The following is a 12272-nucleotide window of genomic DNA, read 5'->3' as shown; positions in this document are numbered from 1 at the left end:
AAATTGAGTCATTAACAAGCAATATTTTTTATAAAATAATGATTATAACAAAATATTACATTTGTAACACATATTAAAAACAATTTATATAAAATATTTGCATCCCCAATAAAAGAATAGAAGTGAGTAAAAACTACATTACAGTAAAATAATTCTTTTTTTTTTTTTAATTATAAAATAATTCAACTGTAGTTATTCATTAGCATATATGTATTTTAATGTTTGCAGTATGCACAATTTTTTGTTGGGATCAACGGTTTCATAAATTAATTTTTTAGGAGTAAAAGTTTAAAATGGAGTAATGATGACTACTAGTACCTACATTTTGGTTGACTAGATACATATAAGTCAGATATTCTTTTTTCGTAAATTTTGTTGCTTAGCTAAATAATTTCAATTAACCTTGCTATTCTGCGATATATTCTAGGTTACTAAGTTTATGATCGTTTAGAAACACATGAGTTTTATTTATTTCTTTCAATTTTGAGATTGATAAGTTTCTATTTTTTGAATCCATGAAAAGTCAATAATTATTTAAACATAAAGTATAATTTACATTATACTTTATGTTTTGGAACTATTTAACTATAATTTTTAAAAAATTGCATGTGTATGGTTGTAAAAACATTAATTTGTTAAATAAAGCCTACGATTTGATTTTCATGTTTGCTAATTTTATACGAGTCTAGTGTCATCGTTCTTAGCTGAGTAAATTCTACTTATTGCTATTGAGTACAAAAACTAGTTAAACTGGTTATAGTTACCGATATGAATTTTTCGTACTCGTATAAAGTTTGGGGTAGATGACTCTTATTATAATAAAAAAAATTATTTATAATTTTTTGTATTATTTGTGTGTACTTATAGAAGACACGTATCGTTATATTTAAATAAAAAAATGTAATTATAAATTTTGATAAAATAAAATACTTTCACGTGTACATTTTTTATTTGAATAACAAACAAATGACTTAGTATAATTAGTACGTAACTGTGGAGGCCTCACATTCATTTAGAACGTTCTACTATGTTTAGCTTAATTATAGTCGTATTCTTTACGATTTTCATTTGGTGCCTATAGAGTACACCGTTATCTTGAATTGTTTATAAAAAATGAAATGACGTGAAATCAGTCTGACATACCTTATTATTTTATACAATTCTATCACATTATGACAATTGACTAATTTAGTAATTATGATAAATTAGTGACTATTAAACTCACGTATGACAATGTGGTTATTGCCTTCCGCAAAACTGTTGTCTATTTAATCTGATCTAATGGATTTTCATTTACGTTTGTTCAATAGCCGTCCATATACATCATAAATCCTTCATTAAATACGTACTCATATGCAAGAATAAGAAGCGGTTGCATTTTGAATTGAGTGAAAAAAAAAACAAAAATATTTCTAGTTGTGTTGGACATTTAAAAAAATTGTTTGCTACCTATCGAAAAAATATAAAGTTATTGTGTTTAAAGTTAAACACCCTATTTTGTTAAATAGAGTAGTAAACTTGTAAAATTTATTCAATAGACCATATAATTAATATATGTGTAACGTATATTAATCATATAGACAAAATGAATTTGTAGTTTGTAGTGTAATTACTATTAGTTTGTGTAATGTTAGCAGCTAACGGTATTTTTGGGCTAACAATTTTGTTGCAGTTTAAGAAAAAGAAAGTTGCCATTGTTAAATCAAGATATTTTCTTTCGAGCTATATAATGTTTTTTCAAAATACTTATAAAATGGACATAGCATGCTTTAATATTTAAGCATTATAAAAAATATATATTGTCAGCAAAATAAGTGAAATATTCAATTATTTATATTTACATAGTTTAATTTCTATAGTATTGTGCTATAACAGTAGACTTGTTTGATTGGTGTCGTAGAATTGGTACAATCGTATTGTTCGTTTATTGACTGGACGACTGATGTTTGTCCCTAACGGCTAAATAAGTTATCGTTTGACAAATGTGGGATTACAGATTTTTCAAGCTAATTGTTAGAGATAATAATTTTTATTTTTATTCTAATGCTAATGAAAAACTTGGTTTTTTGAATCGGTGATAATGTGTTTCATTGCGTGTTGTTTATTTTAGTTTAATTTCAGTAGTTTTTTAGAGAAACTATATATAATTCTTTGTCACTAGATTCGTCTCGAGTTGAAAATGTTGAACTCTTTCGATGTTGCAAAATATGCCACTTGTTATTATATTTCTTTGCGTACCTTGATTCAGGCTGTATACTCATTTTACGCACGGGTTTTTTAGCGGCACATCTGCCTCTCCCTGACGGTACTTATGTATATGTATGTACACAATAGTATTATAGTGTAGTATAGAGAAGCGGAGTGTGTGGTGCTAGTCTGAAAGGAAGAAGCACATACATATATACAAACGTCATAGCCTTGTCGTGTTTTATCCATGTGGTAGTGTGGTGGGGTCCACCGTTTTTGTTACCGCCGCCGTAAAATATTGGGTAGGGTGTACGTGTGAGTGTGTATATACGGCTGTGTGTGTTCTGCTGTTGCCGCCGCTGACGAGTGTTGCGTGTGCGTGCGTTTGTTGCTGCCGTCGTTATTACTTGAAGTATTAATTTTTTTTTTGTAGTGTCGATTTCCTGTGCAAAATTTTCTATTTAATTCTTCATACATTCATTTGTGCTCAAAATTCGTCCAGTGTTTGCGCTATGCCGTAACGTAATCGAAACATTATTTTTATTGTAAGGAAGAATTTATTAAGACTTCTGCTACCCTGAAATTTTAGGTGTATCCTCCGTCACTAGTAAGTAAGTACTTCCTATATTGTCGTAAATTCCATGTGGTTATGTGTAAGTTATCTTAAGGTTAACTATGGCGGAGACTTAAAGGAGCGCCCTTAACAGAAACTCAGAACTTCGCATCTATACATTGTTGTGAGATATCTTTTTGCGCAGATCATTCGTTTTTATCGTGTTAAGAAATGTTTTGTTCAGATTCTAAAGCTCTAGATAACAGTACGAGTTTGATTAGAGTAATATATGCGTAAAAAATAGTTTTTAGTGTTATCAAACGATCCCGTTCTTTTATTTCTTTCATGCTTGTCGTCATCATTTATTGAAAGTGTCACGAAAAATTATTGTAGACACGCGATTAATGCGTGCATTTGTGTATGTTTGGAGTCGTCAGGGACCTAAAAATAATTAATCCAGTGGATAACTGATGACGCTTAATAGCTGTAGTTCTTGAATTTTGTTAATGAATTTAAATTTGTTTCAGGAATACGTTTTAGTATACAAAACTATTTGTTCGTATTAGGTCGCTAAATTCTCATATTTGGCCACTAGATTGTTCAGTAAAAATGTGCGCACATGTAAAACGTTTTCGTCTCACATTGCATTAGTGCGTAGCCTTCGTAAACAATCTTATCATGAACTATTATGATGGTAATAATTTAGCTTAACAGTATTTGTGTCTAGCTTTTAGTTTTCACATTGTTATGGAGAATGGTCAAGGAACAATGTTGGTGAGAAACTTTTAAAAGGAATTTTTGTTATTTTAATTTACAATTTACTCTACTAGTCATATTTTAGTATATTTATTATAGTATATTATATCAAATAAATTAGTACATCAAGTAAATAATCAATTACCTTAATAAACCCAATTATCTTATAATGATCTGAAAATATCTTGTATCTTCTTAAATTATTATGATGTAATTTTTTCAACTAAATTTTAAATCACCTAATATTTTTAACTTTTAATGTAATATTTGGGTAACTTGCCTTTTTAACTCAAAAAAGTATAAAAAAAGTTAAATCACACTTTATATGAAAAAAATATGAAAATAAATGTTAAACTGGAAAAATGAGTATTAATAAGAGGCCGATTTTCAATTTTTTTCTGGAGAGTCCTAAAGAATAATATGTACTTGAAATATGTTTTAGAATCCTACCTTATATGTATAAATATCGTTACCTGGAGTATAAACCCCTGGACTACATTTTTAAATTTGTCATTGAATGTTGAACAACTACCTAAGACTAAATAAATTACTAGATGTTTATAAATGGTTTTGAGTGTAGAGGTTTTCAATTTTTTTTGTTTTTATCCTTCTAGACAGTACCCTTTTAATGCCTCTGTTAATGTTGTACTTGTATCGTATTTTTGGAGTCATACAAGGCTAATAAAATTCATAATATTTTAATGCGTGTAATGTTTAATTATAAAAAAAGGTTTGATGTTGTAACTTTGCGTTTCAGTACCAACAACCTTTAAACAAGAGGCCTTTTATTCAATGCTAATTGTAATGTTAAAACCTGGCATTCTGTTTTAAATATAAATGATTCTTTTTTGACTTAAAGATTTATATACTTTATTATTGTAAAATATTTTATTGGGATATTATTGTTTTATATCTAGTTGTTCAACTTATTTTTCAATGCATATCAAAAGTTGTTTAATCGTACTCTAAAATGAGTAAATGCTAATACTTTAATTGGAATTGAGTAATAGAATGTGAATTTATCAGCCGTATTTTTGTAGGTTGTCTTAACAATAGAAATGATTGTTTTAGACAATGTTCTTCTATTATTAATTCGTTTTTAATCTCTATGGCGGTCATTGTATAATAGGTTCATGACTTGTACATAAAATTTTCATGACCGATGCACACGGCCTGCATGGCACTGTTCCATCTTTGTAACGTCATCTATCGTCTATGGGATATTTTTTCTGATTTGTTTAGGAGCACTTCAAAATGCCCGGAAGTAATCGTCTAAAGCATTGTAGTTATGGAAACTATCCAAAATGTATTACTCAAAAAAAAAAAAAAATCCATTAATTATGTTTTCTATCATAAAATATTTGTAAATATTCTATTTTTGTATGATTATTATGCATTAACCTTTATATCAGCTAACTGAAAAGAAGATATTTAATTAAATTTGTAATAGCTATTATAGATTACTGAAGGGATAGGTAAAAAAATTTAATATTTTTTAGCTCAAAGGCCTAAGCGGGTACTTGGATACATTGATCTTGTGTAGGTAGCTGATTCAAAAATTGTAAAAATAATCTATCCTTAAATTCTTTTAGAAATTAAGTATGGTAAAGACCATACATTAATTAATTCTCGAATAGATAAGATAACATAAGGATTTTGTTATGAAATTTTTTTTTTATGAATGAATTAATTTTCCTCAGTAGTATCTGTATGAATAATTTATAAATATGTTTATATATTATGGGCGTAAGTATTTTTTGAAAAATTTCCAATAATTTTATTAAACATTTTGTTTATTTCAATTACTCAACATGCGGTTTCTTTAAATAAAATTTATTTTTATAAAATAGTGATCCTACTACTTACCCTTTCAGCGATTAATATTATTATAAGAGTTTTTCAATCACTCTAGCATGTTTAGAAATAAATATTTTATTTTATGACCCTTGCATTACTTTTAACGATCCTTGATCACTTTTTAACATTAAAAACTCGAGCCAAACACCCATCATATACACATGGCCTCTTTTGCGTGTATTTCCAGAAAATCAACAGTCGTTGACCGATAGCCAATATTATTTAACCAACGTCATTATAAAAGTTCAACACTCCTATATGAGTATTTTATTTAATTAAGTATTTAAAGAATTGTAATTTGATTTAATTTTCTATACTGTGAGCTACGAAAGAATGTAATTCGGGTGACTTATTGATAACGTAGACGACTCTTATTTTGCCTCCAAAAATCGCTTATTTTTGTTCTCTTTGACAGATATAGCGATATAGATAAAATTATTTTTTTGCGGTTAAGTTCAATCTAAAAAGTTTGATGTAACAAACTAGTTGATTTTAAATACAGATGATTCATTTAGTAATAGCCACTCGATTTCTCTTAAAAAATAATAATGTTAAGAAATAATTTTTGGTATTTCTTAGTGCCATATATTTCTTAGTTTATCAACTATTAATTACTTTTTTAATTTATCCCTTATTCCTTTTAAGGGTAACAACTTTATTTTTCTAAATGACAAAAAAACTATTTTATTAGTTCACATAATAAAAATGATCTAATTAAGAAAATGATTGGTCGATAACAACTTTTGGCCTAGTATTTCGAAAGTTATTATCATTTTTAGACTTAAACGGAAGGAGGGTTGCGACCTAGAAATGTCTAACGATAAAAGTTGACATACTACTCTTTCTCACTTATATTTAAAAATAGAAATAATGGTTTAACAGTGATTATTGAACAGCCATTTTCTTAATTAAATCATTTTTCATTTTAAAATCTAAATAATTATCAACTGTTTTAAATGAAAATAATATTTTATTTAAAACTGTGCATTTATCAAAGCGCCGCGGTGTGTACAATAAATGTTATACTTGTGGAATTATTCACAAAATTATCTAATTAAAAATAATAAAAAATAATTCTGCCTTGTAGTATAAATTGTGTAATAATGATATTATTTAGAACCTTAAGCATTAAATTTTTTAATTTAAATAGAAAATTAATATCTTTGCCAATTATTTTTTTTAAAACGATTCTTGCTTATTTATTTTTAATTGAATTATGAATGTATGAGCTTCTGAAACTCATTAAAATTTATACTTGGAAAATAAATGTATTAAAGACGAAAGCGTAATAAAATTACTTCTTTCTTATTACATTTAAAAGTAATGGATTCAAAACAATTGTTTTCTGCTAGAAGTCTGGTAGTAAACATTTCTGATTTTATGGCTTTCTGTTAATTGAATATTAAAATATTTATTTGACATAATTCTGTCGTCAATCATTTAAGCTTTTAACAGTTGTCTTAACCGTTCTTTATTTTATCCGTTGGAATCTAAATGTTAATCATTTTGCTCATGCATGTTCTTTAATTTTACCTTGGAGAAAATAATAAGTTATGTGATAACATTAGTTGTATGTCTCAAGTTCCAGTAATTACGATCAAATAATTAATTTCCATAAATTATAGTTACCTTAACATAGTTAAACTATAAATTATTTTTATAAAACTAATTATATAAATTATAATTAAATCTTAGTTAAAATTAAAAATGTATTTTAATTATTTTTATTATGAAATTTAAAAGTTTAAGTTTGTTTTTTTATTTCAGATCAATTAAAATTAGCTATAATAATTAATTTGTCAATACGTATCATGTCTCACGAATCAATCGTTTTATTATAAAAAACAAATGTTTATTATTTACATGAAATTTATTTATGTTTATTTTTGTCAATTGATTAGAGAAAGAACGAGATAAATACTATTCTTTTAATATTAATTTTTTTTTTTACTTAATTAACCGAGTTTTAGTATTGTAGAAAGATTTAAGGACATTAAATATTTCAATTTCACTGTTAATACTGGCAAATATGTAACACTATATAGTCCGGTTTCACGGCACAGTTATTCTGTTTCGTTATTTTTTAAGCGTTTTCCCAATGCTTTCGTACTCAAACAAAGCAAATAATATGTATAGTGTATGTATTTATTTTCAGCGTTGAAACGATTGTTGTTGATACAGCATGAGAAATTGCGAAAATGCACTTTACACCTCCGTCGTTTGTTTTTTTGAATTTCATGTTGGTGACATATATACATACATATATATACTCTTAACTTTCGTTTCACAAAAACACTTCAGTAAAGGGTGTTGAATTCAATTACGAAAAAACTCGTCGCGGGGATGAAAATAGGGAAAGTAAGAGAAAAACAAAATGTTCATAGCAAACATAGGAATAATGAGATGATAAAATGGCAATTTAAACACGTAGTTTTTCTCTTACTGGAGGCGACAACTTTTCGCCGAATTCAAATTTTATTTGCTAGCTTATGCGCTTATAACGTTTTAATGATTTATAAAATGTTATTGAATTACGTTTGTATTTTTAGTGTTATTGTTATCATTAATTTTTTCAACTATAGCTTTTGTTTTCAAACTACTTTGAGTAAATATTTTATTATGTCCTACTTTTTAAATCCGGTCAAAATGTAGTGCGAATCAAATACTTCTGTATGTGTATTGTTCTTTCTTGATTAAGATTTCAATGATTTCTCAATAATTGCATAATGTATTGCCATTATAAACCAAATGTTTAATACTTATTGATAAATATATGAAAAACATTTAAAATATTTTACTATAAATCACGTTGTTATAAGTGTTCAGACAATTTAATCTCTACATTTTAATCAATAGTTCAACTGTCATCAAGTAGTAATATAAGTAGCTGTTCAAACCAAGGGGTTTTAACAGCCTATTATCACTAAGTAATTTTTGTAGTAAAATGATAAAGTAAAATTTATTTATGTAACGATAATAAAAAAAAAAAATGTGTATTTTAATTATGTATTTATCTATTTCCTTATGAGTTTAATAAAAATGCCTGCAATTTTTAAAGTCTTATTTCAAATTATTACTGTCGAATAGATCCTTTTATATTTTTTTTAATACACCTGTTTAACTATAATATAGGTAATTTAAATTTATGGATTCATTTATGATAGTATTTAAGTTATTTTTACTAGTATAGAAGCATAATCAAAGAGCATGACTGGAGTAGATCCCTTCAGAAACAACTATTAACTTGTAGAAGATACAATTTTTTTTATTTATTGTAAATGAAATGCATATACGTTAGTACGACCTGTACGCATCCGCGCTACTCATACTGTGTATTAAAATATTTGTAACTTAATAAGTACTTATCCTAAAGTTGTTATCAACAATTTCATTTTTTTTTTGTGTTAGAAAAGAGCTAAAAAAAATTTGTTTTGAAATTTTGATGAACTAAACAAATTAAAAAATGTTATTCTTATTAGAGATCAATAATATTAGATATGATTTAAACGTAGTCCAAATGTTGCTTTTGTAAGTTGCATAATAGTTTTGAAACGTCTCTGTTCTTCATTTGATTAATGTATTGTTTTGTGTTGGCTGACGTGGTTTTGGCACGATCTAGAGGGACAATTATCCCTATTTAGTTGAACGTAGTATATAAATCAGCACCACTGGCTAATAGTCTAGTTGTTCTCATGGGAACAGGTGATCTTAAAGTACATATGGAATAAAAAAGGGATGTACTGGGATAATTTTTTTTACTCAGGTAGAAATGTTCGGTATTTATTCTTATTCAGTATGTTATTATTATTACCGGTTTCAGTCGTTTTGAGGGGTTCTTTAACTCGAGTAATAATAAAACAACATTCTCGATATACCACTTTTTGTTGGCGCCTAAGGCAGCAAATATTTTTGTTTTACTACTATCTCAATTTGAGTGTAACTGATATTTTATGACATTGTAATAATTTTTGTGACTTGAAGTTTTTATAGGAAAAAGTTTCTGTGTTTATTATATATTTAATGATAAATGTTTTTGTTTGATAAATGCTTTAAACGATTGTTTAAAATATTAATTTACACTAACAATATGCATGACTAAAATTTTAGCGTGTCAGCAAAAAATTCTGCGTAGAACTCTATGCCCTACATAATAGACAGTTATGGTATATGTTATTGTTTAAATTGATTGTTATGTTTCTTTTAGCATAATAGTTCGAGCAACTATAATCTTACTCATTACCTAAATAACTTCAGAATATATATTGTAATGAAGTACATTTGATTTTTATAATGTATATTTTTAAAGTACTTAGTTGAAAATAATTGTAATACAATTTAAAAAATAAAAATACCATATTTATAGTTATTTGATCATATCTGTTTCAGTGAAGTCAAGACTTTCTTAAAAATTGTATATTAATTACTTTACCGGAAATAATTACTTTGTTTTGATTTTGACTAGTACTACTTTAAATTTAACGGATATTTGATCTAATTGAAATTCTATTTTCTGGTCGAAATTTTCAATGTTTCTTACCTCATGTAACATGTTTTATCTAATGGGAGAAGATAAAACTTGAGTTGTTTTTCTTAAGTTCACAATTTATCATTTAAATCACCTCATTAGATCAATTTCTTTTATACCAATGGGAAGGCCATTATCTTATAGTATTAAATCTTTGTTACTAATATTTACAATATATGGCTAAATTGTGCTATAATAATGGGGGTTAGTTTTTATCATACCTTTTATTGAAGTGATAAGAAATTGTTTTAAGTTATATATATTTTATTGATTATTTTTTTGTTAACGTGACTAACTCGAAAAAGGCAGTTAATGATGATAAAAATTAAAAATTTTTATTTAGAACAAGAAACTGGTATATTCCCAAAATTTATATTTGTGTATAATTCACCATTCTCTTAATTCACTTGTTTTTGTAATTTGATTTTTCATTAAAGCTATAGATTTAAAATTAAAAATACGTTTTGAATATTATTAATAGCCTCAAAACTACTAAAAAATAGTAGTATAATATACGCAATTTTTTAGTAGTTTTTGTTGTTTTTTGAGTTAAATATTTTTTACATTTCTTAGTTTTAGATTAATATTTTAAATAATATTAGCCACAATTTTTATTATATTAAGATATGTATTTTATTATTATATGGTTTTATTGAATATAACGAATTACACTAAGAATAATATCAATGACTTATATGATTTAATTTAATAGTATTTAATTAATTAATGTGAGATAATATCACGTCTAAAGTTATTATGTGTTATTTCTACGCTTAGTATGCTATTTTAAAAATGTTAATGTATAATTATTCATTGTACAATTTTCAGAGTAGTTGTTTACAATACAGTAGAACTTTTTTTTTTTGTTCGTCTATTTTATTTTCATAAATGATCTTTATTTTATTAGCCATGTGTGTTACTTAATTCACCATATTGTGGGCTGATACCAAACATATGTTCCATCTCTAGTATATAAAATTATCATGGATTTATGATTTTGTACGCTTTACTATGTACATAAATCTTACTAAACTTAGTAAATAACTTATTTGCAAAATATATAATTTAAATAAATATGATTAACTCTCCAATTATTTTTGTATACTTAACTGAACTATTTTCACTAACATTAATAAATAAATAAATCTTTAATAAATAAATTAATATATACTAATAATATTTATTCGTTTTACAGGTATATGATATTATTGATATATAAATTGAGAGTGATTATATATTCACATACGTGTGCTTCTGAGCAACGCAACATCAGAGCAACCACAATTTGCTGCGACATCGCAGTTTTTGGATACAATGAAGTACCCTTTGTTTTCTGAAGAGCCAACCAACGAGCAGATCGACGACAGCCTACAGCTGTTTTCGTTCAAGCGTCGTTATCAGGTATATATTGTGTCTTAATTATATTCATAAATTATCACTTTAGTTTACAAATTAAAGTAATAGAAGTGTTAAACTTCATGTCAAATGAGTTGAAAATATACCATTTCATAAATTCAACGTTTGGGGTGATAAATGCTAGTTTTTACTTTTCGTATATTTCACAAAAAAAAAAAAATGATATCATGAAAATCTGATATTTTTTAATTTTCATATTTTACTTGAAACGTCTATAGCTACGCAGTAACCAATTTATTATCCAAATTATTCTATTTCATTTTTAATTGCTCATGTATAAATTTTCATTATTTCGTTAGATTATAACAATATAATTATTACTCAATACGCATAATTTAATTTAATTATTTTATAATGTTTAATTGTAGGTATATAATTAATGCATACGGCAATAGTCATAGTGTGTGACGTTCATTGTTCATTTAGTTATATTATTAAATTAAATAATTAAATTAAATTAAAAAATTAATTTCATTTATGCATCTAGTTGAAACAGTATTACTGAATATTTATAAAAACTATAAAATTAATAAAATTTGTTAATTTAACTTATTTTATTTATAATATAGTTTTATCATTAAATAAATTGACTTGCCTCGAAACATTACTTTTATATACAAGTTATATCAGACTATCTGACAACGCTTATAATTTTTAATTCAATTATCACTTCATTGAATTAAAAAAAATAAATATAAAAATTCTTTTATCAATTATTGATTACTTATATTTATTTAGAGTATATTTTTTAATATTTATCACTAATAAAAAGAAATAATTTTTTTTTTTTAATTTATGTATTTTAAATTTCTTTTTTGCTATAAAAATTACTGATAGAATTGTCATAATATATGAATTGTTGTTGTTTAGTATACAGAAATGAAACATATTTCATAACTTTATTATTATTTTTAGCTTCGATGCGAAGCTGAGAAGGTATTGGTTTTACTAAGATGTGTTTTTTTTTTTTTTTTTTTT

At 25.6% G+C, this 12272-nt stretch overlaps 1 protein-coding gene across 6 annotated transcripts in view; it reads left to right on the top strand.

Annotated features, from left to right (window-relative positions):
* LOC126903102 (polypyrimidine tract-binding protein 1) overlaps nt 1-12272 on the top strand; it is a 106153-nt gene that overhangs the window by 31220 nt on the left and 62661 nt on the right. Inside the window, exons 1-2 of one of the 6 annotated variants that reach the window (XM_050681088.1) lie at nt 2519-2794; nt 11074-11279. In XM_050681088.1, the coding sequence (XP_050537045.1) occupies nt 11193-11279 (87 nt within the window). In that variant the 5' untranslated portion in view covers nt 2519-2794; nt 11074-11192. Of the gene's footprint in view, nt 1-2518; nt 2799-11073; nt 11280-12272 lie in introns of those variants that run through there. The other 5 variants (XM_050681087.1, XM_050681086.1, XM_050681084.1 and 2 more) reach the window with 5 other exon arrangements.

Source organism: Daktulosphaira vitifoliae, unplaced genomic scaffold, assembly GCF_025091365.1.
Source record: "Daktulosphaira vitifoliae isolate Bord-2020 unplaced genomic scaffold, ASM2509136v1 Scaffold_3, whole genome shotgun sequence".
In the NCBI taxonomy this organism is placed as follows: domain Eukaryota; kingdom Metazoa; phylum Arthropoda; class Insecta; order Hemiptera; family Phylloxeridae; genus Daktulosphaira; species Daktulosphaira vitifoliae.
This window is presented reverse-complemented; position numbering and strand designations above follow the sequence as displayed.